The sequence below is a fragment of the Lupinus angustifolius genome, chromosome LG17 (assembly GCF_001865875.1).
Source record: "Lupinus angustifolius cultivar Tanjil chromosome LG17, LupAngTanjil_v1.0, whole genome shotgun sequence".
NCBI classification, from domain to species: domain Eukaryota; kingdom Viridiplantae; phylum Streptophyta; class Magnoliopsida; order Fabales; family Fabaceae; genus Lupinus; species Lupinus angustifolius.
In genome coordinates, this window is record NC_032025.1 from 13,678,307 (window position 1) to 13,705,564 (window position 27,258).

General features: G+C 34.9%; 1 protein-coding gene across 1 annotated transcript; it reads right to left on the bottom strand.

The window, feature by feature from the left end:
• LOC109331611 lies at positions 46 to 23,099 on the bottom strand. Its single transcript, XM_019566216.1, has 35 exons — positions 22,805 to 23,099; positions 21,933 to 22,026; positions 21,664 to 21,758; positions 21,050 to 21,567; positions 20,762 to 20,957; positions 20,363 to 20,674; positions 19,462 to 19,594; positions 19,154 to 19,291; positions 18,578 to 18,659; positions 13,853 to 14,127; positions 13,644 to 13,757; positions 13,003 to 13,265; positions 12,286 to 12,519; positions 12,049 to 12,204; positions 11,267 to 11,404; positions 10,912 to 11,151; positions 10,652 to 10,779; positions 10,284 to 10,407; positions 8,309 to 8,470; positions 8,068 to 8,215; positions 7,876 to 7,976; positions 7,528 to 7,689; positions 7,032 to 7,079; positions 6,557 to 6,664; positions 5,686 to 5,760; positions 4,864 to 4,914; positions 4,482 to 4,625; positions 4,276 to 4,406; positions 3,291 to 3,378; positions 2,786 to 2,845; positions 2,458 to 2,698; positions 2,131 to 2,282; positions 1,855 to 1,925; positions 976 to 1,132; positions 46 to 248 (listed from the first exon to the last, which is right to left on the bottom strand). Exons 1-35 carry the CDS (start codon positions 22,985 to 22,987, stop codon positions 84 to 86), a joined length of 5,487 nt encoding a protein of 1,828 aa, XP_019421761.1. The 5' UTR covers positions 22,988 to 23,099; the 3' UTR covers positions 46 to 83.

Consider the following 27,258-nt stretch of genomic DNA (forward strand, 5'->3'; position numbering starts at 1 on the left):
CTACCCACCTAAGGGGATAAAGGTTTGGTTGTTGTTGTATTGTAATATAATCAGCTTGTAAAATTAACTCATTCAATCATGGGCTATTGAGATCTTTGTTGTCTAGTATACTCCCATAGAGCAATAGCACCACTGACATGAACATTGAGGGATCTAACAACACCAAATTGGGGAATTTCAATGCAATCATCCAGAATATGGATTATATCCACAGGAATACCTTCCTTCTCTCGGCCAAGAACCAGAACCTGAGTAAACCAGCAATGAAAAAACATAAAACAAAGTGGGGAATATAAACAAATTGTGGTAGCAAATAGGAACTAATTTGAAGCAATATCGTTCAGCACGGAAATCATTTTTTCCATAGCAAAATAAAATTTAGCCTGATGCATAAAACCATTACCCACCGCCAACAGAAAATGAAAGGGGGAATTAGTACGATTTCTCATACTGTTTGGTTTAATTGCACTTACTACCCTCTTATTCTAAATTTACATCAAGCCCCCTTGAAGTTTATGTTATCATTACACAGAACTCCCTTCACTGAAATAGCACTGAACTCACTCAAAGGGAGGTGACTGGCTTTAAAATAAGGAAGCATATGTAATTAAGTCCAAATCATATATCAAGGTAACTTCCCTAAGATAAAAACAAAAAATAGAAGATTAATTCCGTAAATTCCTGCAAGATTTTCGACTCAGTAATTTTAAAATTATAAGAAAAATCACTATCATGTGGAGTGGTTTTTCATCAAACACAGTGGTAGTGTTTAATCTATGGACCTGATCACAATCTAGTGAGACAATATTGATTGAAGTCAATGTATGAAAGTTCACTATGAGGGAAGAAAATCCAAGAGAATGAGAAACCACAGCAAAATAAGTTCAAAGAAGTGTGCAAGAAGGAAAACCATCAACCACAATCTACTACGAAATATCAAAAGTGGAAGACTGGAATTCTCTATAGACAACATACCGTGTTTTTTGGAAAGTTATACTGATCAAGGGGTACACTATTTGCAGTTTGTTCCAAACCCAGGATGGAGAATCCTTCTCTCTTTTTTTTCTGCAAGTAAGCCTTTAAGCTATCTACTGGGACTTCAGTTATAGGAACCCACTTTTCAGCTGTCACACTGCAAAAAATATTTAAGGAATCATTGACAAGATCAAATATAGTGCAATGAATGAAATACCATCATGAAAAATACTGCTATCATAAAGATCTCAACATTCTACATACATGTTTTTTCCCTTAGTTTCTTCCCAGGAAGTCATTATACAGGAATTTTCAGCTCAAAGACAAGGTACTACTTAATCCATAATTAATAAACGTTATACGCACTTAAGAAAGATTCTTTAGGTATAGGAAATTTTTATTGTCTTATTTAATATACATAGACTTGAAAATATGTTCAAGAGAGAATGTTTATGGGCATATGAAGAGACAAGAAGTTTAAGTGAGTTTAAGAAGAGCATAACTTCTTGTGTTTGGCTATTGTACTCTGAATGAGTCAAAGGTAACTTAGCAAATTTAATATATTATTTATCAATATGTTCATCATAGAAGTTCTAAAATAGTGAAATATCAAACACATGTGTTGTCTAAAAATTTGAGCATTTAGGATTAGTCCCTTAACAATATTCCCCCGTTTGACATTTAAGAAGAACCTCACTTATCACAGCTGCATAAGTCACCATCAAACATATGTGGTGTCTAAAGATGTGAGCATTCAGAATTAGCCCCCTAACAATATTACCCTTTGTGACATTTAAGCAGAACCCAAGCAAATAATCTATTTGTTGAAGTTTGTGAACTGCACAAAGAGAAAAATAAAATTTATACTATAATAAAAACCTGATTAGTTGGAACTGTTTGTCGCTTATGATACTTGTATCAGCAATAGCCAGCCCGGATGCTCTAAATACCTGATTTAAACAACAGCTGATGTAAAGAGTAAAAAATTTCCAGAAAAGGAAAAAAATTATAGATCCATATTATAGAGATTCGACAAAGTTTTACATTGGTTGTCGACTGCCTAGTATAACCTTCACCTTTTATCCGGGCTTAGGACCAGCTATGTATAGCATCAAACACACCTAGGAAGATTGAGAAGGAATCATAGCAACTTACCTCGCATGTACGTGCCAAGCCAGCAAGATTGGGTATGCGGTCAAGCAGTGATGCCACAAGGATAATATTCTGTCGACTTGCTTTCAGTCGATCGAGAGATGATCTTCTTGACTGTAGCATTTGATCCAGAAGGAGGTCATCCCTTTCTATTTCTGTCATGCCAATATTCAATTAAATTAAAGTAGATGGAAAAGCGATGCACATAAAGAAAGTGGAATGCAAACATAAGATGCAACCCGACATGTTACGATGACACACAACAACAAAGTGTCAAATACTCTGTTCCCTTTCATCCCTTTCTTAGTTGCCAAACAAATTTAAACATACCAGCCATTTTTCTGTAGGTTTCGTCATTTCTAAAACGGATTTCTGCTTCTGCATCCCCCTTGTCATGTTTGGTGAGAGTAACCTTTTTCTGGAAATCCGAGGGCATATCTTTAGGCATGGCTCCTTCAATGCCACCAGAGGAACTCTCCATGCAACTCTTATCTCCATTAAATTTTAGAGTCTCATTCCTGATAGTCACCACATCTTTTGCCATTGAAGACCGTAGCTCTTCTCTGGCATCCTGCAATGATATGAGGGAAACAAACATACAAGATGAAACAGAAAATATGACCTTCTCTTAGATAGGCAAGTATGATAAAGTACTTACATTTAGAAATTTGAGAAGTTGCTCCATGAGTGATGTCGGAACACATTCAAAATCAACCTCCTTACACACCAAACAAAAAAGCGAATCAACAGGCATGCATATTTCATCCAGTTGTGATATATATGTTCCACGGGGAATGAGGAATTTAAGCATTCGGACCTAGAGGACTCTTAATTGAAATAAGACAAATCTTATATGGAAATATAAATGATGATCCAATGGTATCACTGCCTTCTCAACTAGCTAAAATTGAAAATGTTATCAAATTCTTTATGGCAAAACAACCACATAGAAAAGCAATGAGTATTCAATGACTTTCGAAATAAAAACATATTTAACATAAGAATGTGGAAATTGGACAGCATTTGCCATTGGACAGAACTGAATCATGTCTCTATCAGCATCACAACTAAACTATAATATTAACACCACAGTTTTCAATTTAGATTTCAATTTCTGAATGGGTAAAATTACTATAATTGTTCATATAAACGCAGACCGCTACCTCAACTCGATTGACGAAAATTCCAGCAGGAGTGGCAGAGCTATTTGGATTATAAGCATCAAGATATCCTACCATTGATGCACGTAAGCTGAAACATAGATAGTGTAAATGGATGAGTTCAATTCATTCGAACACAAAATGTTGAAATATAGGGTTTAGGCAAGGGAGTACAAAAAGTGAATATGAACGGATACCATTGAATAATATGAAATGGATTGATTTAGTAATGTGAAATACAAAGCACAAACACCAATTTATACCAAGAATTAAGCCAAATACAACCATAGTACTACTAGTACAAGTCCAAGCCAAAGCCCAATAAGTCAAAGTAATTTTTAAAAATTACATCCAAATGCAAAATAACTTCTGCTTTCTATTAAAGAGAGAGACTCAATTATTTTTCATTTCATTTTCAAATCAGATTTTTTCCGAAGCTTATCCAAAAGCACCATGTAAAGCAAGGATCAGTATTAGTGGAAATAAAACATAAATTGGAAAAACATAAAACAAACAATAAATATATTCTCTTCAGACTTGATCTATTTCTCCTTCTAATTGTCATTCCTTAATTCCTTCCAAGAGGACATCCTTCCCCTCATGCAAATTTTATATCCTCCAGCATAAAAAATATTTCATTGTTGTTTCAAAAATAAAGATAAGCATTTCTCCACAGAACCCTACCCTATCTCTATAATAAAACGTCAATAATCCAAAAATAAATCTGCCAGACAAGTTAAGATTTAAATGCTGGACGCCTGGTTTTATCCACAACCCATCTGGCTGTATGAGTATTAGATTAAACCTCTGGTCGTCCTAGTTGCACGCAACAAATTCTAGATTATCCAACACACACCAACATCATACACATAAAGAGAATACCAAACTGACAAAACCTCACTGTTCTACAGATGTCATAAAAATGGGAAGACATATTTACGTATAACATATAGATATATAACAAGAGAAATAAAAATAAGAACCATACCGTGCACAATCAGAATTCTTTTCAAGGTACATTTTCAAATCCACAAAGCACCTCTTCTCTAAAGGTAATATCTCAGAAGAGCAAGAACCCAACAGTGGAAATAGTTTAAGCAGAATTTGGTATACTAATAACTGCAAAAACAGAAAGCATATCAAGACTCACTTAGTTGAGAGAGAGAGAGAGAGACCAACAACACAAATGCTAACCTGGGTAAAACCCCGTAAGCTGTGGTGATGTGAGGTTAACAGTGGAACTAGAGGAGGAAACAATTCATCCAAATGCCTAGATTGAACATCTTTAGATGAATTGAGAATGACATTAGCTGCTATGAATACATGTGAAGATAGCGCCTGCATTCATACGAGCATAATTTCACATTAAAATTCTCTAGACAATTCCCAACATAATCACAAGTATCCCGCATTAAAATTTAACAGGAAACATGTAAGTAATGTTATGGAGCTTGTGCATCAATTGAGATATTACTGTCTGTTTTCACAAGCTAAATTTACAAATATAGTTACCAGTCATTAACAAAAATTGAACACAGAAAACCAGAGGTCTCATACTATAGAAAACAATACTTACCTGTTGCTTTGTGTCATAATCCCGCAATATAGGGACCAATTGTTCTTTAACCTGTGAAGTTCAGCATTAGGAAAAGCGGAATAGAAGAGAATTTTAACGGATATAGATAACAGATCACAAAATTTGTGAATAATAGGTTGTAAACTGAATTGTGCATGTAACAAATGCACAAGAAATTCGCACACCAACAGTTCTCTTACAACTTCATGTGAACTTAATCTACACGCAAAGCAACCTGAAGAAGTTATATTTTCTCATCTCTGAATAAATCATACAAGAAGCATGTGCTGAACTAGACTTAATTTAAATGACTTAATGAGTACCAAACACCAAATCTCAAGTGAACAGTAACTTTTAGATTTTCGCAGTTTTCGGCCAAAGTATAAAGTGATTTTACATTCAAGAAGAAGCAGAAAACCTGTTAAAGAGGATTGAGAAAGTGGTGCTTCTCCTAGGAAGCAAAAGCAGGAAATCTGCTATGTTTGTGATTATCTAGAGCTTATGGTTGGAGAGGAAAGCAAGATTTTCCGGGGTATTTTTTTTGTTACTACCTCTGTTATGAGATGAATTAACTGAAGCCTCGTTATGGAGCTTAGCCACTACTTTTAGCAGGTTTTCTATCCTGGACACACAGAGATACTGGTGAGTTTTACTTAGATGATGTGCTTTCTTTTTTTTGTTCTGGTTTTAGTGTTTCTTGTTCTCCATTACTTCTCTTATCTAATGAAAATGAGAAAATGAAATATGTAGTTGCAAATGGATAGGAGCATTATATAAAGAGGAAAGTGAGCAAAGGGAAAATGGAGGAGAAGAAAATATTACAAGTGACGGAAACTTCAGGTACATGTTGATTGCAAATGTCTCCAAGTATTGACGAACAGCAGGTAAGTTATTTCTCTGCAAAAATACAATCCATGCAATTACTTCTATTTAGTGTCATAGCAAAAATGAGCAATGTTTGCATCACATTAAAAAAAGTAATTATTACCTTTTTGTCAAGAAGTGATTTCCATTTAATAATATATTAGCGCCGCGATGAAAATATAATACACACAACATAAGTATGCATAACAAAACGGGAGCACATCTTCTGTCCCAAGATGTGTTCCACTCCATGTACCCCTTATTCTCATTGGTCAAAACATATAAAGTTAATATATATTAAATTTATGTTTTACTTTCATGACCAATGAGAATGAAGGGGTACATGGAGTGGTACACATCTTGGGACAACAGATGTGGCTCCATAACAAACACCATCAAGGGAGTAGACAAGCAAAATATGGTCAATTATCTTAAAGTCCAATTCAAATATATGAAAACATAAATAAAAAGTGCATCTAATAAAACATTTAAATCAAATTTAAACGAGTAGAACATGCATTTCCTCATATGACCCCATATATATTTGCTTCCAAGGGCAACAAATGCAACTCTTGAATATACAAGAGTGTAGATTTTTTGGTTGAACAAATAACACTTTACAAGGATGTACACTGCATAGACTGAGTGAAATAAAAGCTTGACTAAAATCTAGCTAAGAATAGAAGAAGAAATAACATATTCTAATAACTATACAATCTATAGTAATCACAAGATAACTAATTTTAATGTGAATATTACAATGTAACATACTAAAATCTCAAATAGAAAAATTAGCACTAAAGAGTGATAAGATGTGAAAGTCACTTACATTAAGTGACATATACAAGTAATCTACAACTTTCTCAACTATATCTTTATCAACAAATGGTGATAGGACACATATTATTTGCCAAGCACGTACTTTGCGTCTGTGAATCTGTAGCATCAATGTAAGAAATTGAACAAGTCAAAAGCCAATCAATTTGCTTCGTGGGAACAATATAGGAGTAACCTATATATATGCTCACTTCTTTTTATAAAGAACGCATTTGCCCCAACATCAGACAATCGTGACCCTAGCGAGCTTACACATAGGCATCAGATCCTTTACACCTCAGTTAAGGAGTAAGGAACTGTTCTAATACAAGATTTTTCTTGAATTTTCTTTACTTCTCCATTTTAAAGAGGTGAAGGATAAGATAAAATAGAACATTCTCACAGCTTACTAGACATGGCACTCTATGACAATTGACAAAACCTAAACTCAAAACCATAGAAGAAGGAAGGGAACGAAAGATACTTACAGCACTATACTTTTTGTATAACTCCTTCACAAGATCTTTATCATTCACCTACATCAACAGATATCATATCCAACATAAGCATTCCAAAATAATCATCAGAACTTCATCAAAATCAACACCTGAACCAAAACAATGCATGGAGAGAACCATACAGGTACAAGCAAAGAAAGTTATTCAAGAAATTAACTTTCAAATGACAGTATCATATGCAGAGGTTGCCTTGTTACATGACAGTTTATCTCTTAGCTCCGACGTGTTTTTTTCATTCTTAGGAGGATATGGATAAGAGTATGAACTCCCTTGTGCTTTGTTCTTTTTTTGGAGCTTGCTGGTTGTTCTTTTATTTATGTCATTGTAGTTTTTGGTGGGGACTTCGTTTTTTATAAGTATTATTAGATGAAAAGAGACTAGTATAAAAGAAGAGGACAAGACATCCTCACAAAAATAAAGAAAGAAAAAATATATTCTTCAGAATCAATTGACAGTAATCTACTACCGCAGAGTCAAGAAGCTCTAGCAGGAACAATTTGCCAGATTCTAGTGCTGCTATGCAATTAGCGTCTTCATTTGGTAATCCCACCATACTAGCCAAATCAGCCAACTTGTGAAATAGAACAGCAACTGATACACGTGCATACAACTCTGTATTAATATATGCCTGATAAGAGAAGTGAACAATTATTACAATATCTAATGCTTAGACAAAACTGTTCTATTAATAAATAAAGTTACAACAATCAGCATATCATGTTAAGATAAAAAATATATTAATTTTATATGAAATGTGACTAGTAAAGTAGAAAATTATATTAGACAAATAGGTAAGTAATGTTGAGTAACTCACTTCAGTAAGCTCAGAATCAGGGCTCATAGCCAATATAGAAACCTCCAGTCTTGCATCATTGTTGTCAGCTAGCTCAGCTTCAAAATCCTCATCAAAAGCAACTAAAACAGATCATCTCGAAGTCATAATTATATTATATGCTAAAATAATGGAAAGCCAAATCACACTATAGCAAATAACCATGTTTTCTACCTGAACCATAGAGAGATAGCAATTTCAGCTCCTTCATGTAAAACTTAATAATCCTAGGATTCAAGAGCCATAAACCTGTTAAATGTAATGCTGCAAGACGAATTGTGCGAGGACTCTTTGTACCTTCTTGGAGAAGATTTTCTATAAACTAAATGTCAACCATCAAAAGAACAGAGTTACTAATTGAAGAGATTAGCCTAGAAAACATATGAAGAGAATATTTGTTGAAGAGAACACAAACCCATTTCAAGGGTCCAGGTCCATTGTCTGTTTGATGCATGTGCTCATCATTAAAAACCAAAGGATGCAAAACAGATGATAAAAGAGCGGCGATTGAAGCAACCCTTCGCTTTTTGCAGCTTATGTGCAATATCCAAGACGAATGGACCAAATTCCACATCATCTGATTAAATATTGTTAGTCATTAGATCAAGGTAGTTAAAATCGAGATTTTACTTAGGATCGGGAGGAGTGTCAAAGATCGTAAATGTAGGATCGTAACACGACTCGTAAGATTCTACTTATTAGTATGTATATATATGCATAGAAATTCACACATATATATATTCATAAAAATTCATATATATATAATACAATAAATATTCATATATATATATATATATGTTCATAAGTCATAATACTAAAATTAATCTTAAAAATAAAGAATGTATATAAATTATTAAGTAATATTAAATAAATTCTGAACTAAAATTATATAAGTTATGAAGTAATATATATTCAAATTATAAGAGCCATAGGTATAATATTTCATAGGTCATGCCCCCTATAGCCTATGGGTTATGATAGCAAAATAATACAACTTTTTTCTGTTCCAGCTAAAAAAAATAGGGTTTCCCAGCCCACTCGTCACATTTTAATAAGTTTATGAGGCTAAAAAAGAAATTGGGCTTAAAAGGCAGGAATAAAAACCCATCAAACCCGTTTTTGATAAACAAATAAAACTAGAGTTTTAACAAACCGGGTTGCACATGACCCGGTTAGCCTTCTTCTCTACCCTTCCAATGACGGCTGTGTAATCAGTTTGAACCTTCTTCTCTACCCTTCAATGGCGGCTAATCGGCTATTATCAGTTTGAACATGCTTCTCTACCCTTCTAATCGGCTATGTGATGAGTTTGAACATGCTTCTATACCCTTCTAATCGGCTAATCGGCTATGTAATGAGTTTGAACCTTCTTCTCTATTCGATTGAGAGAGAGTGTTAATCTTAAAAATAAAGAATGTATATAAATTATTAAGTAATATTAAATAAATTCTGAACTAAAATTATATAAGTTATGAAGTAATATATATTCAAATTATAAGAGCCATAGGTATAATATTTCATAGGTCATGCCCCCTATAGCCTATGGGTTATGATAGCAAAATAATACAACTTTTTTCTGTTCCAGCTAAAAAAAATAGGGTTTCCCAGCCCACTCGTCACATTTTAATAAGTTTATGAGGCTAAAAAAGAAATTGGGCTTAAAAGGCAGGAATAAAAACCCATCAAACCCGTTTTTGATAAACAAATAAAACTAGAGTTTTAACAAACCGGGTTGCACATGACCCGGTTAGCCTTCTTCTCTACCCTTCCAATGACGGCTGTGTAATCAGTTTGAACCTTCTTCTCTACCCTTCAATGGCGGCTAATCGGCTATTATCAGTTTGAACATGCTTCTCTACCCTTCTAATCGGCTATGTGATGAGTTTGAACATGCTTCTATACCCTTCTAATCGGCTAATCGGCTATGTAATGAGTTTGAACCTTCTTCTCTATTCGATTGAGAGAGAGTGAGGACGTGAAGAAGAGAGTGAGAAAGAGGAAGTGAAGTTGTGACAGAGATTTAGGATCGGTGGGCTCGTCGACTCCACCGATTTTATGCACCTGCACGACGATCCCACCCGATCCCATGGAGGCGCATCCAAGACTGAGATCGAGCACGGGTTGGAGGTTGAGGATCGTAAGATCGTGCGATCTCACGAGTAAGCTCGCGATTTTGACTACCTTGCATTAGATCAGTGAACAATGCTAGTGGATGAGCAGAGGATATCTATGCGATAAAACACAAGGAACTTCCATCCTTCAAATTTTAAGTTTGAACCATTGCAAAGAAGAATTTGCAAGTTCATGCATGCTAAAAAAGACAAAAACAAAGTTGATCACTTGATCTTGGGTGTAAAGGCACAAACTAAACAGCCATCCATGAAGCAAACCTGAGTGTCTATTACACGACTTTGGGAAATGACCTCAGTTGACATCACTTTGCCAACTAGCTCTATTAACATTCTCAGTGATCTCAGCATGGGTAAAACAGAACTTTCCCCGGCATTTTCAAGGCTGCAAAACAAAACTTTGAATAAGCTAAGCATCATGATAAAATAAGACGCCAGGATGGAAAATAAGAAATAACAACCAATTGTACATTATTGTAAATATATAAACCATAGTGGAAAAATACATAAGTAAAGAACATTCATAGTGTTGACACAGAGCATGGATATTAACCATGTTTGATTCTCTCATATCCTAACACAACCCCACAAACACACACAGGTGCATAAAAGATCATCCTGCTACTTACCTCTGAACAAGATCATTGAAAATGCATCTTAGAGTGCCATCTGAGAAGAAAGTGTGGTTTTCCACCAAATGAAATCCACTCTTGAGGGTATAAGAAGGAATTGACAATAAAGATTCTAGGCACGCCCACTGAATCAGTAATAAATCGGTTAGAATCTTACGATTAGTCAATAAACATCCAATAATTAATGTGAACTTAGCCATCATGCAAAAACTGTTTGAACCATATTAAGTCTTTAGGACAAAGAGAGAGATTAGCACCTTAATATCCAACAAAACAGCCCTTCGAGTTCTTGCCAAAACCCCTGTTCCTAGGAGATCATTAATATTTTCAATAAAAGACGCAAACATAGAATCTAACCGTGGCATGCCATCCGTCTCTGATAACAATTGTTCATTTTCCTCAATGAGATGTAAAGTTTGAGGGAAGTTTGTGGATGCTAGAACCCTCAGAACAGAAACTAGAGCTTCGTATGCTGCAAGACAAATTTCTGCTCCAATCTACATTAAACATGCACAGCAATAAGTATGTCATTACACACTTCAGTCATGACTCAGTAGTCAGTAGAAATTAAAAAAAAATTGTAGCAGGTAATTCATCTAATAAGCTAGTAACCTCTGAACAAGAAGCTAGAGATCTAGTAGTCCTCCAGAAAAATTGCCACAAAAAAGTCAAAGCAGAGTCATATGGAGCATCACTTTTAACTTGTTTACAGAACGTCAAGATTGATGATATTGCCTTCACTGACATAATCTGCTTGTTAAAAACAAGGAAAATCAGACAAGTTGCAAACAAATAAGGTGTACCTTAATCGAAGCAAGTTGTAGAACTTAAAGAGAACAAGGATGAACTAATTAGTGAAAATATATTAATCCACAGAAAACTAACATGTTTTAAGCAAAGAACAAAGTTGAGCATCCATGGTTTACCAATAACAAAGGCCAACCGTGCCAACTGGCTTCTCCCTTAACAACTAACTACTTAACAAATTAGCCTCCCAATGGACTGATAACTAGCTGAAGCATCTACAACAAACCTTTTACTAGCAAGTAGTAACTACTCTTCTACTCTAATATTGACCCTAAAATTACCAGCTTAGCATTTACACAGCTAGATCCTTGACAACTTTTAGGTTCTAACTATAGAAAATTAAAAATTACTTCAGCGTCCAAACTATCCAAGGAATTCCATTAAATTGACTGCACTATGAATAAAGTGAAATGTTGACACTATGAGAAAAGAAGCTTCAATAATGGTGAAATGAGTGCATGATTTCAGTGGTTTGGATCTAAGTTTTTAGCAAACTCGGGTACTGCATCCAATGAATAATATTGTAGAAGCCATTTCAGCAGAAATCTCAATCAGGCAACCATAATATAAGGACAGAAAGTGCCTACCGCCTGCAAGACAGCAGTGGTAGCAGAAATTGACAGCCTCCGTTGACTAGGGCCTCCAAGTTTTCCTTTCACTGCACCTGGCAGTGCAGTGTTCTCTGCAATAACATCAGACCAGAAAATGGAACAAGACTGGTTTGCAAACTGAACCAGATCATCCTGCATGCCATAAACATTTAAGCATCATAAAACATAATTGGACTACCATACCATAACAGAAACAGGTATAAGAGATGATACCAATAAATAAAGATATTTATCAACAAGCTTCTCGGAGACACCGCCTATGAGACTCAGATCATCAACAATTCCAGGGAATGCACTTTTTCTAGCTTTATTACCAGATTCAATTACTCTTTCCTTCATTCTATGAAGCTCTAGAACCAAGCTCATGGCAAGAATCAAGAATTTGACTGTGATGTATCTTGTATCATGGTTTTGTTCCAAGATATTAGGGCCATTCTTTTGAACAAACTACAAATAGGTGCAGCATATCCATTGTTAGATTTCATACCATGGAATTTATAAAGGGATGCCAGTGCAACAAGCTGTATCAATTGCATGTCAAAAAATGATTATATTACTGTTGCATAGTAAAACTAATTTAGCACCCAAATTAAAATATGTTGCTTCCTACCACCATTATTTCAGGGAAATTACACGGATCTCCACTGATAATTGGTTTAACTACACCTGAAGCCTATCTTGTTTATAGACTAATAAGCACTCATAAGGTTTAAGTTTTAAGAGGTGTAAGTGTAACGACGATATAAACCACAAGGACAGTGAATGTAATGACAACATAAAACCTCATGGGAGGTCATTGTAATTTAAAACAAGAGGGGTGCAAAGTGTAACTAAGTCAAAACTCAAGGGAGGACAGTATTATCTTCCCTATTAATTTTTCTTAGAGAAAATAAGTTAGAGAAATTAAAGAGGAAGAGTGCAAAAGTAAACCATTAAAATGGGTTCCAAATGATGTTCTTCCTTGATTGCAAGGAAAAGCACTCTTGCCCATCTATTTGCTTCAAACTCCCATGCACTCAAGTCATCATCATCATAATTAAGAGAAGCATCATTCGAAAGATGATTATAGACAAAACTATGTGGGAAGTCATATAGACAGTTCAAGAGCTTCATCTCATTACTACAGCAATTGGCACAGCTATCCTTGTAACCACATCCTGAAAGCCATCTTTGCACAGTCACCCTTAATTGACCTGGGGGAGAGGAAGAGAGTAGTCAAATTTTACCAACTGAAAATAACATGTTACCAGATTTTCTTGTCTAATCCATAGAAAAAATGATGATTAGATACACAAGCATGAAGAGTTCTTGTTATAGAATAATCAAATCTGATGAAAAATCAATGTACAGTCATATTCTTAGTAGATTTCCCAATAAATATAACAAGCAATGTGCCCAAGTCCTAACACAAATAAAGGAAGAACAATATCATGAAGTATTTAATTCGAGAGATTCAACAAGAAGAAAGTACTCAGCATTATTTTTCCCACTGTTAAAAATAGTGTAGAGATGCAAGTTTAAGATTAAGGCCACACTGTTAGAAAGCACTATACATAAGATATTTTACTTACCACCATAATCAGTAAATTCCCGTGGGAATGCTGAAATGAAAAGCAAAAGTATCTCAAGAGGAATATCAAATGTACACACCACTGAAACAACAGCCTCCAGAATTTTGCCACAAACTGTAACCATAATCAAGGTGTAAGCTGACTTATACCATGGCTCCTAAATTTATGAATATAAAAATCACATCACCATAGCAAAAAAAATCAAATACCTTGCAGACGGTAACTAGGATTGAAGTGTTGTTTGCTGCTCTCAACAACATATCTAAAAACATCTAATAATTCTTTTTTATCCATCGGATTTGCAACTCCAGAAACAAATTCCACTGGAAAAGTTCCCTTAAATGATTTTGGCCTGGCAAGAATAAGCCTCCCAATGCCATTAGCAGCTGACATAATGCATTCAGCAAGGCCCATAAGTCCAGCTCGTCCAAAAGATTGATGTTTAGCAGTAGATGCTAAGTTGCACAAAAATGCAATGTGTTTCCTGTAAGTGACTTTTAGACAATAAGAAATGCAAAGGCAAAACATTGCATTACACTTCAACAGAGAATCAAAGGTGTGAAAATATAGGGTTTAGATATGGATGGAGAAAAAAATGAACGCTCACATAGTAAATTATATTAGGACTATGTGATAATAATGTGGTACAAAAGACATAATACTAACCTCTCTTTATACTAATACTAGAATCCTAATTAACTAAGGAAAAATAATAAACATAAAATAAAATAATTTCAATCCTAATAAATATTCTAAGATACTCTAAATAAATATAAGACATAATCATCATAATATGATATATTCTCTCTATATCTAAGTATCCTCTAGATATTCTCTACAACAACAACGAAACATTTATCTCACTAGGTGAGGTCGACTACATGGATCGAACTATATCATAATGCTCTATCATTAATCATGTTCGTTGACAAAATATTAATCTCTAAGTTCTTCTTTATAATTTCTCTTGTGATTTTTCTTGGTCTCCCTCTTCCTCTAGGAATTCAACTAGCATCCATTTGACATACTTTTCTTATAGGGGCTTCTACCAGCCGCATTCAAACATGTCCAAACTACTTAAGGTACGATTCTATTATCTTCTCTACAATAGGATTTACTCCAAAGTTCTCCCCAATGCATTCATTTCTAATCCTATCTTGTTTAGTGTGTTCATTCATCCAACACAACATTCTCATTTCTCCTAGATGGAGTCTATTCTCTCGATGACATTTTATCGCCCAACATTCACACTTATATAGCATTGCAGATCTTATAGTCGTGCAGTAAAACTTCCTCTTAAGCTTGAGTTGTACCTTTTTATCACAAATGATACCTGAATCACTCTGACATTTCATAAACCCGCTTGAATAACATGGTTGACATCTCCGTCAATTTTTCCATCTTTTTGTGTGATTGATCCAAGATACCTAAATCTAGTGACTTGTGGTATGATATGATCTCTAATATTTACCTCTACAGTAGGGTTTATTCACCTCTTTCACAACTTACACTCCATATACTCCGTCTTATTTCGACTTATACAAAATTCGTGTACTTCTAAAGTTTGTCTCCACATTTCTAATTTCTCATTTAATTCATCTCTCGAGTCTCCGACTAATACAATACCATCTGCAAAGAGCATGCATTGTGGGCTTGTGGCACTAGTTCTTGGATATACTCACTGAGCACAACCAAAACCAATGTAAACAAGTAGAGGCTCAATGTTGACCATTGATTAATCCTATGGCAATAGGAAAATCTTATGAGGCTTCATCTTGTGTTCCTACATTGGTCTTGACACCATCATACATATCCTTAATTATTCAAATTTAATTTACATATTCTCTATAAGATAAATTAATATATTATGAGATATTTTCAAATATTCTAACTCTCCCTCTCAAGCTAAAGCTTGCTAAGCTTTAAGCTTGTTACATAAAAATATAGAATTGTTTTTTCATCTTTTTTAGCAGATCCAAAACCTTTTAAATTGAAATTATGCTTAACTTCGCTTCTAGGATAAAGTTGAGCCGGTGCACTTAGGATAGAGTCTGGATCGGTACATCAGGGGTCGGTGCATCTGAGAGAAATCAGGGGTCAGTGCAACTGTGACAAATTAGGGGCCGATTTAAATTCAGAGATTTAGGGCCAACACATCTAGGAAAGTTTGGGGCCAGTGCATCCGGTAAAATTCAGGGCTAGTGCATCGGTAAAATTCAGGGCTAGTGCATCCAGTAAAAGTCGGGGCCAACACATCTTCACCACACAAGACCTAAACAACTTCAATAACACTCCCCCTCAAGTTGGAGCATATACATCATGTGGGTCCAACTTGTCACATATGGAGAAGAAAGAAAACGAGATGAGGAAACAAATCATAAAAGAAAAAATAGTAATCTCAATCCTAAGATATCTTCTAAGTTGGGTAGTCAATCACACGCGATAGCGGAGGTTACCGTCCCTCCTAGCGACGGAATAGCGCATAGCGGTGCGGCTGGCCGTCACGCCAGTCATGGGTTGAGTTGCAACAGAGGTGTGGGCCAAAACCCACTACATAACCCACTTCAGGATGAAGAACCCTAATTTTAATGGGAAATGTCATTTTTGCCCTTACTTTTTATTACATGGCATTGGTTTTTTAGAGTTTTTTTATAAAACACTCCTCTCTCCTTATTTCCTTTTAAAAAAGAAACGTGACCATACTAACCTAAAAAAAACACGTGACTTCCCTTCTTCTCCTCCTTCCCTCTGCCCCCTGCTCTTCTCCCCTTCCCCTATGCCCCTTCCCCTCTCCCCCTTTCCTCTCCCCCCTTCCCTTCCTTCTATGAATTTATTTTTGTTTTCCCTCTTTACATGTTCAACACTTTCCGATTTTAATATATTACTTATATTTTTTTGTTATCCTTTTATTCCCCTTTCCCTTCCTTTTGTGAGTTTCTTTTTGTTGTCAAAACTTAAAGAGTATGAATTACTTATATTTTGAATGTTTTTTAATGTATTTGTATATTTATATGTGGAGGGTATAATATTGTGTATTTTAAGTTTTCCTTTGTGCATTTATATGTTCAGGATATAAATTACTTATATTTTTTCCTTAGTTGTAGCGGTCATCCCACTACTCGCTATCCTGCTATAATGTTTTTGGGTTCGACCGCTATGCTCCGCTATCCACAATTGACTATCTAGCTTCTAAGATACTAAGCAAATCTAAGATATAATCATCATAATATGATATCTTATATTTAAATATCATTTAGATATTCTTTAAAATATTTTCATATATTCTAACACTCCTCTCAAGCTAAAGCTTACTACATAATAATATAGTTTTTTTTACTTCTTAGCAGCAGTCAAAATCTTTAAAATTGAAATTATGCCAGACTTTTGCTTCTAGGATAGAGACGAGGCTAGTGCGAGTCATGGCCAGTGCATCTAGGAAAAAGACGGGGCTAGGGCATCATAGCCAAATTTGGGGCCAGTGCATTAAGGAAAACTTGGAAGTGCATCTAGGAAAATATGGGGCCAATGCATGTGGGAAAATCTGGGGCTAGTGCATGTGGGAAAATATGGGGCCGATACATCTGGAAAATTTTGAGGCCACTACATCTCTGAGAAATTCGAGGCCAATGAATCTAGTGAAAATCAAGGCTAGTGCATCTAGCGAAAGTTGGGGTCAGTGCTTCTAAACAATTTTAATAATTATGTATCCAACAGAAGGGAAAAGCTTAAAAAAGCATAATGAAATAAGTCTTTCAAGGATTACCACTAAATAATAGACAGACAAACATGCATGTTTCTTATCATTTTTCTATGAAAGAATCTATAGAAAGAAAGAGGAGAATCAAGGTCCTTCTCTTACTGGCATGAAGAGGGATGGCATGGGCATAAAGGTTTTGATTGTTAAAAGAATAATAAGATGCTTTAGCATTGCTCTTTTAGCAGGTGTTGGGCATACTTAGTTGGAGCATAATTCAACAAACTTTAGCCAAAAATTTCTTCGTCCACGCCTATTAAGGGGCAAGCCTGTTTTCTGAGCTTCCTTCAGGGTATCTGCTCATGCATTTTCATAGGGTGATTAAAGCTTGGACGAGCAAAGGAATTGTGCTCATTGATCCGATGTATGTTCTTTTGCTTCTAACCCCTCCCAAAAATGAGAGGCTACAAGTGAGAGACAGAGGTCATGGGTTCAAATCTTGGAAACAGTCTTTTTGTTGCGAAGGCAAGGCTGCGTATATCTACTAGACCTACTAGGTGGGGGGCCCGTACACTGGGTCACCCTTTTCTTTACAATTGTGGGAGACTCCTGCTCTAGGCAGTCATAGTCTTCTATTTTTTATGTAGTTTTATTTGAATAGTTGGGTTGATGTCTAACAATGTGGCTCGCATGAGTGTACAGCACTGCTCAGCTTAGGTGCTAAGTTGCTATTTACTATTTACTATTTACACAGTTGCCACTCTATCTATGGATAGTTACTATTTACTATTGTATACAGTTGCCACTCTCTCTTTTCTCCACTTCTAATAAGTTTCTCTGTTACTTTAAAATAATTCACAATCCTCCTACTTTTGAACACGTTTCATTCTTAATGATTTTTTCTTTCATACACCATCACAACAACAAAGCCTTCCCCACTGTATGGGTCAGCTATATGGATAACACAGTGTTACACATTCTAGAAGGTTCTGATGGTCCTTTTTAAAAGACACTATCTGTACCTTTTTGTTGTCATTGAGACTGTAATGAGCAATAGAAATGTGGGTAAGATTGTAATTTTACAATATTTTAAAAAATCAAGAAAATTAATTATTTTTAATGGCATGTACATTTTACCTGGAAGTGTCTTATAATAATGACCAGAGGGAGTATAATGTTCATAAACCACCCCAAAAAATTAATTTCTGGTATACTTGCAATCACAGATTTCTAAGCATACCTTGGATCCAGGAAATTAACATAATGGTATAGGAACCGAGCTGCACCTTCAATCACTTTTGACATGTAAACTCCTTTCACACCTACAACGTAAATTCAATCCCTGACAGTATTAGACAGAATGTATTGATTTTTTCATCATTAGCATAAGCAGGTGTAGAAATATCTTATCATGCCTCTCAAAATATCAATAAATTTTAGTGTATCTTAAAAGATTGCATAGGATATTTCCTATTTATTATTTCATGATTCGTCTACTGACTTAATCATGATTAGGAACCTAGTATTAGTATAAATAGAATTATAGAACTATTGTGTTTGTCTTTTGAATCATCACATTATCATCAAATCAATATCAATTACATTTATTGACTCTCCATTTTCCCTTGCCCTCTTCCTCACCCAAAACCCTCCAATTCAAATATGCTAATAAAAGAAAGGTCGGATTTGAAGGAAGTAATAATTTAAGCGTTTTAAAATTAAATCGTTGTACAAGTAGATAAAGGAAACTTAATACATATTCGAATGAATAAAAAGAAACTCAGTTGAAATGGGCCCGTAAGAGTGAAGCACTAACCAAACTCTTTGTGGTGTATTGGATCATTCAGCCCTTGCAGAAATGGACCAAGAACAAAGGTTTCAGGCACCGAGTTAATGTAGTTCCCATAATTGTCCCAATTGATGTCCAGAAAGGACTGCATGATCAAGCACCTTACTGCATTATTTAGGAAACACCGAAAAAATAAAAATGATGAGGGGGTGAAAGGACTAATTTAATAAAAGACAAACTACAAATTTGGGTAATGGTATTGGTACCCTAAACTTTCAACTTTTACCAACAAATATTAATTGACTCCACTTATTCATAATGAATGCTACATGAACCTTGAGGATTGTCATGATGAAGGCCTCGTTCCCATAAAATAGATAGCCAACTGAAGGTCTCGCCATAAATTTCAACTTGATTTTCATGAACTTCACTGATATATGACCCAGAGAATTGAAGCAACAGCGAGACCTATATGAAACAATTATTTTAGCCTGTTGCATTGATGGTCGAATGTACAAATTCAGAAGCAAACTACCAAGTCCTACAAAAATAATTTCTTTTATAAGTGAAACATTCGTGAAGAGTATATCTTAACCACTTCATATTCCAAAATACTAAAGTTCCCTGCTATTTAGAAGGGCTACTCGATCACTCTAACCATACAAAAACTGATAGTTACAAAATAAATGCACAGATGTCTCTGAGCTAGACAGCAAAAACTAGACCTAGTCTTTGCATCATCATCTTTTACAAAACTAGCACTCCTCTGGATTGCAAACTATTTTGGCTATGCATGCTATTCTTGTATGAGACCTTATCAATATAAACTTGCCCTTAGGACTAGGGAGCTACTATACACATGGAGCTAGACCCCTTCGTTATAATAGATAAATACATTAACAAAAGCATGATTGTTTCCTACTTTGCTGCCCATGACCAGATCACAGACATTTTAAATAAGGTTATGTCTAATTTGAGGCCCTCTCTCTGACGACTCATCATTTTCCACATTCCTGCCCAGGGAAGACTGCAGACAATTTGACTCTCCATCTCTCTATCTCTCTCTTACACTTCCCTTCAGCTCTTGGTTTCTAAATGTTTCACACATATCCAATTCCTAAGTATCAAGCAAACCACATATCCTTGTCAATCTAAAACCACACATTTACAGTAAGGTATTAAGGTGTTGATACTGAAAAATAGATAAGATCAAAAGGTGGTCACATGACTACACACCTGATGATTCCAAGCTGCCTCAACTAAATGAGTACCGTATTCTTCAAGCATCTCATAAAGAAGTACAAATGCGTCCCAATACTGTTGGTTGTCGAAAATCAGGTCATCTGAAGTCGAAATCTTCCCAACACCAAGTGACTTGGCTTCCTTGTAGGCCCACTGCTCCCTCTTTGTCACACCATGAGTCACTGAATCCTTTCCCTCAGTGTCCTGTTTTAAAATGCTAGACATGGAATTGGTTCCTTCTTGTAAGTTCAGAGTCATCTTCAATATATGTAGACTCTGCTTCCTCACTAAACTCTCCTTGTCAACCTGGCCAGGTTCAGTTTAATTCTAAAGTAAGCAAAGCAGTAACAAGTAAAACAACCAGACGGAAAATACTAATCACAGCTCAAATACCAGCCCCATTCTTATTTCATCCCAGAACTCTTTTTCTGCCCTGATGTCAAACTCTTCAACATCATTTCTACATTCTTCTGTAGACAAGGAAAAAGGTAAATACAAAGAGAGAACATTAAATGCCTCTCTTCTCTCCAAAGGTCCAGTTGAAAGCAGTGTTCTGCAGCAATTCCACATTTTGATGAAGAAATGCTCCCTGAAAACCAATGATATACAAGATGCATTTATTAAAAAAATAATAGAATGTATATAAAACGGATGAACAGTACTGAATTCAACCGATTCTACCAAGAAAAAGCATGTTTCTGCCCACGAATTGAAACTTCAAATGAGCTTTTGGTTGGAAATGCTTTCAGAACGATGGGAAGAAGAAAACCAACTCCACAAGACCGGTGCTCTGAACTTTGCAAAAGCATACGTTCAATCATATTACATAATTCCCATATTAAAGTTTTAACAAAATTATCAGCAAAACACCCATTTTCTTCTGATGATTTACAGATTGGATCTGTTTGCAGAAAGTGGAGAGCAGCTTCCAGAATTACACACAAAACACTACATGATGTTGGCAATGTAAAGTTAATTGAAGAAAACAGCAGTAGTTCCTTCTCTATTAGTGGATCCGTTGCGACGTCATATGAACCCTGGAAAAATGATTTGCTACTCCATTCATAAAAATCCAAATCACCATTATGAAGCATACCCATGGAAAGACCAATTGATCTCAAAAAAATTGGCACAAAAGTTGCTTTGAGAACTTCCCAGGTGCGAGTTTCAATCACAACGTCCATGAAAGATTCTGTGATCTAAAACACCAAAGTCATTGCATTAGATAATGCAATGATCTCCAATAATCATCTATAAAGAAAGTAACATGGGTATTTAAACACTGTATCATCTACCTGATTAAGCAAGGCATGTTGAGATGCCTGTAGTGCCTTAGCTAAAGGAAGAAAACATCTCCATATAAAGGATTGCAATGCGTCAGAATCATCCCCTACAGAGAAATGAATCAGATTCTATAAAAAAATGAAGGGTACAATATCGGATGTAAATGCTCTTCATTTCAGCATAACATTACAGTTTCTATTTAGTAATGCACTGCACTTCCAGATGAACAGAAAAGTTAACTAAAAACAACATAATAGATCAAAATTGGACAAAAACTCACCTATTTTCTTCAAGAGGTGACAAAATGTGGCCCACAATGACTGAAGATGAAGTAGTTTATCGGAATCCAAATTATCACCCTCCTGGGATATATCCTATCAAATTCAACGATGACAACAAATCCCAAAACAATTCAATATAAGGTGAAGACAAAAAATAATAATGAGAAATTACACGGGTTTAGCTTAATTATTACATTTGGCAACCTACATGCTTCAAAAACTACACTTACCTCGCATCCAGCGAGGTCAGTGTGATCACAAACATGAGGTAACTGTAAATGTGTCATGGAAAATGGATCTCTAGCGAGTGAGTGTAGCTGTTGAAAAGGGAGTGACGCCAAATATAACGAAGCCAAAGCTCAGGTAATTGAATTTTTTCCCAAATAATAATGACTATAACAAAGAGGATGTATCTCGATGCAACTGAAAGGTTGCTGCTTAGTGACCAAGAGATTAAAGGTTCAAATCCAGAAAACTGTGAGGCTGCATATATTTGAGTACGGGAGCCTCGTACATTAGACCATCCTTCTAATAATAATTATAACACACGATCCTTTTATTCTAGAAATAGCTAAAATCCAAATCATGTCGATGAATTTAAACAACAAAGTATGTTTCACTAAGCACCATTAACTTCTTATTTTCTAAGCTGCTAGCGTGTAAAGGCGATAAAGTTACTGTAAGCTCTTTTCAGAAGCTTCTCTACCATGCTAATTGATATATATGTGTGTGTAATAAGCTAAAAAAGTTTGTTAGAAAAATCATAAGCTATTCCAAAGAAAGATAATCTCTAATCAGCTTTCTATAAGTCATTCCATACTTATTTCCATTGTTTCTTCAGATTACAACAAAAAAATAAAAATGTAGAAACCTCGAGAAGTGGAAGGAATTGATGAAGAAATGAAGCGAAGAGAGAGTGTGGCGAAGAACCAGTTGAAAGCAGAATGCAATCAAGCATTGCCGGCACGGCGGAGGGAGGGACTTGGTGGAAGCTCTTCGATAGCGAAGCGACGAGTGGAGCCATGGAAACTGTTTCTGGTTCTGGTTTGGACATTGTGTTGCTCAACTTCCTCTTCCGTTTTGTGGTTTTGAAATTTGAAGATGTTTTTAAAGTTCTGTTAAACCCTAGTTCGGGGGTTTATATGTTTGTGTACCCTCGGTTGAACTGAAGAAGGTGGGTGCTGTTTTTTTAATAATTTTCAAAGGGTTTTCATTTCAATTATGAAAATAAAAAATTCATAATTTCAATTCTTAGTTTAAAAAACAAATCATCTTATTACAATTCCTCCAACAATGTTTTACTCTCTAGTAATCAAAATATTAATAATTTGATTTTGACCGTGGTAAGAGACAATCATGATTCATTTTCAAAATAATTAATTAATTTCTCAAAATAATGATAGGATATCATTGACAATACAAAAAAATGTAATAATCACCATCACATGCGCAACATTTCTCATTTTTTGATAGGAAACATATTTTTTGTCTCAATATATATCACTTCATATACATTTTGTATTCTCCTTTGTCAAAAAATATAAAGTTAATATATTTGTTTTACTTTTTTTTACCAATGAGATCAATAAGTATATGAAGTGATATAAATTTTGGGACAAAATATGTGACTTAATTTCCATGGAGTGTTATTAATATCATGGTCATTAAATTGGTTAGGTTACTAGTATAGCGGTTCAATCGGTGATTCACTAATTAAAGTGCATACTGACAAAATTAGATATACATATATCATATATTAACATTAATGTTGAAAAATCAATAAAAACCAATAATTTTAATTATTTTCATTAAAAAATTAATTTTAGATGAAAACCAGCCATTTTGATCGGTACAATTCAATTGAAAATTGGTTGGTATGACCAGTTTTGACCGATATGATTGCACAATTAGTATAATTATTATACCGTACCGATATTGGGATCAGTTTTTGTTTCCATGACACCTCTATATTGACTAATACCTCTATTAATCAATATTGTGAAATTTGAGTCAAACGTCATACTGCTATAGGTCCCGTATTAGGTTTAACTTGTTCAAAAGGTTATACCATTTGGTCTAACAGGATGATTTCATACATAATTAATAATTTTTATCTATAAATATATGGTTATATAAATATAAAACTTTGTATAATTATATTGAAGTAATAACATTATTATCTTTTCTTATGGTAGTAAAACAAAATATTAGAGCAGTGTTCCATTTTTTTTTTTAAGTGAACCATTCGATTAACTTCCCGGGTTAATTTTGTTTAACTGGGTTTAACATGGTCGGACCAGAATTTCCTCAGTTCAAAAAGCGGTTCAACTCTCATTCGACTAAGACTGCAATACAGATTTGTTTTCAAATCCGGTTAGCGGTCAGATCAATCAAACCGTTCGGTCGATCAAATTCTCACAACACTGCTATTAATATCAAGATCACCCTCATTATGGCTTTGACCTTATTCTGTGATGACCATCACCATCAAATCTCCTCCACCTCCACAACAATAAGTATTATTATCCTGAAGGTCATAATGGTCACCGTAGCTACACTACATAACCATCACTACTAATAGTATCATCATTTGTCCAAATTTACGCCAACAACCTCCCTACCATCACCATGGCATCTTAACCACTTCATTTGTTGCCCTGGCTAATGACCAAGTCATTAGTGGGGACTTGTTATTGCTAAGTCTAATAAGCTAGTGATTCAATTAGCTTATTTGACAAAAAAATAAGTTATCAGAACTATTTAAATAATTATGATTTCATATTTTTATAATTATTTGAAATAGCTTATAACATGATAAGTTGGTGACATGTTTCATTTTCTGTCTATTGAACTTATGAAATATTCATGATTCCATCGATAACTCATTAACTTTTACTTATAACTTCTAAGCTTTCAGTGACTTATCGACTAATTGTGTCAAATCAAGCTCATAAGTATTTTATTGTATCTTATATCATTGTTTCGAGCATAAACTGATGTATGTGCACCTGTTGAAATTTGTTGAAAGAATAATGTTTTGAATTGAAATGAAAAAACGCATTAGTCTCACTTTGCTTGAAGGAGGGAAGTTGAAAGGCTTTATAAGCTTGGTTCAACATTTTTTTCATAAAATCTTTATTTATTTATTTGAGGCTTTTTGGGCTTGGACGGTATGTTGATTAAGTCAACACACACGTGCAACAAGGAAAGAGCTGTTGGAGGAGATCTTGGTCATTATGATAGAGTCATTGGTAATAGAGCAGTTGGTAATAGAGTTGTTGGTGAAAGAGTCGTTAGAGGCCTCAGGCTATAAATAGAGGTATCATTCCCTCATTATAATTTGCACCAAGTTGAAGATGTTTTCCTCTCAACATCTCTTTCTCCCTCCTTATATTTTGCCGACGCATTTCGACAACCTTCTCATTTTTTCTTTATGGGACACTTGAGAATTGGCACAGGCACCCAAAGTGAGAATTTCGAGAACTGATACTGGTAGTCACTATTGTGAAAAAAGAATTGACACGGGTAATCATACTTCGGGAATTCGAGAATTCGCAGTGATAGTCATATTGTGGGTGTATTCAAGAGCGATTCTTATAGTGTAGTAAGAAATCGTATAACAGAGACTTGGGTTGTTTTATCTTGGGGACAACGTGGTTGATAGTTTGCTTGCACAATTTTAGCAATACAACGAAACGTCTTAAAGAAAGCGAATTGGTCGTGACTCAGCCAGTAACGATTATTTCGTGCCATTTAGAATTGTTGCGAGATATGGTAACAACAATTTAAGACGTTTCTACTGCAATGATATTCGTAGATAATATTACTGGACTGAACCATTATGACCTGAACAAACCATTTCGATTTGATGGGACAAATTTCAAATGTTGGCAACATAAGATGAAATTTTTCCTCACTCAGAGAAAGGTAGCCCACGTTCTCAAAACCGACATCCCAGTGGTGTCGGATGAGGCTGAAAAAGAGGAAATGGATAAACTGATTATTGAAATAGCTCTCTGAAATGAAAGTGATTACTTATGTAAGAACTTCATTTTGAATGAGTTGTTTGATGATCTTTATGATTACAAGTCTGTCAATTTAATTTGGTATGCACTTGAAATAAATATGATACCGAGGAAACTGTCATTAAAAAGTATGTTGTTAGCCGCTACCTCAAGTATCAGATGACTAATCTTAAATTAGTAGAGTCTCAGTCTCACGAGATACAAAAAAATGCTCATGAGATCATTTCTGTAACGCCCAGAAAAATACTCTTTATTTATTACGCGGAAAAGTGAGTAAGATTTTTTTTTTTGAATTGCTGACATAAAATTGTTTCCTTATAAAAACATTTCTTTTCCGAAACATCACTTTAAGTAACCTATAACACGAAAATCAAAATCGGTTACCTAACGGTAACTGAAATGATACAACATCTCCTGAATATACATCTTCATAAATATAAAAGATCATAAGTACTTAATATACATATCCAACAAGAAAGGGCGGAAATATTAATCATCGCCAAAAGACACTAAATCAAGACATGAACAAGCTGACGCCGTTAGTGTTTCAAAAGTCACAAAATGATAAGCAACTCCTAGTGGCTAACTCCAAAGCTAGGGTACTGCCTCTCCTCAATTCCTCATGCCCCCTCCTGGAACATCACGGACGGGTAGCTCCAAATTCGAGCAAAGCTGTCTATTTGATGAGCACACGTCCGAAAAGCAAGCTATAGAAAAGAAGAGAAATAGATAGAGTAAGACATCTAATGAATATAATTCATTGACGGCGTGGACTTACTCAGAATATTACACTTAATATGAAAAACAGTTCATATATATATAACACATCACATCATAACTCATCAGTTGTTCTCGTAAACAATTATCCAATCCACATGAGTAATATAACCAAACTCATCAATTGTTCTCATAAACAATTATCTAATCAACCTATGTAATGTAAACAACACTTATTCGCATCAATATCATAATTCAACATTTATCAATATATCATTCATCGACAAGATGTCGTGACTATAATTAAATAACACATAAGTGGAGATCATAACCCCAAATAATAACATACACATATATTATCTATAACCGACATCATAACCCACCGTTTATCAGCATAAACAATAATGTATCAACATATATTTCAAAAAAATAATATCATAACCATAAGTAATAATATATGCATAATGTTAATGATGCATGATGTTTGTAACTCAAATGTGGGAATCCACTTCCACAAGTGCAATATATGCATGTTATGTCATGATCATCCACCTTACCTCAATATCCTCCCAATAACCTAGTC

Coding starts and splice junctions, on each gene's coding strand:
- LOC109331611 (XM_019566216.1), bottom strand. CDS start 22,987: ATGTCCAAACCAGAACCAGAAACAGTTTCCATGGCTCCACTCGTCGCT. Junction 18,660..19,153: donor AATACACCACAAAGAGTTTG/GTTAGTGCTTCA, acceptor TTTACGTTGTAG/GTGTGAAAGGAGTTTACATG. Junction 7,690..7,875: donor CTGATTCTGAGCTTACTGAA/GTGAGTTACTCA, acceptor TTCTCTTATCAG/GCATATATTAATACAGAGTT.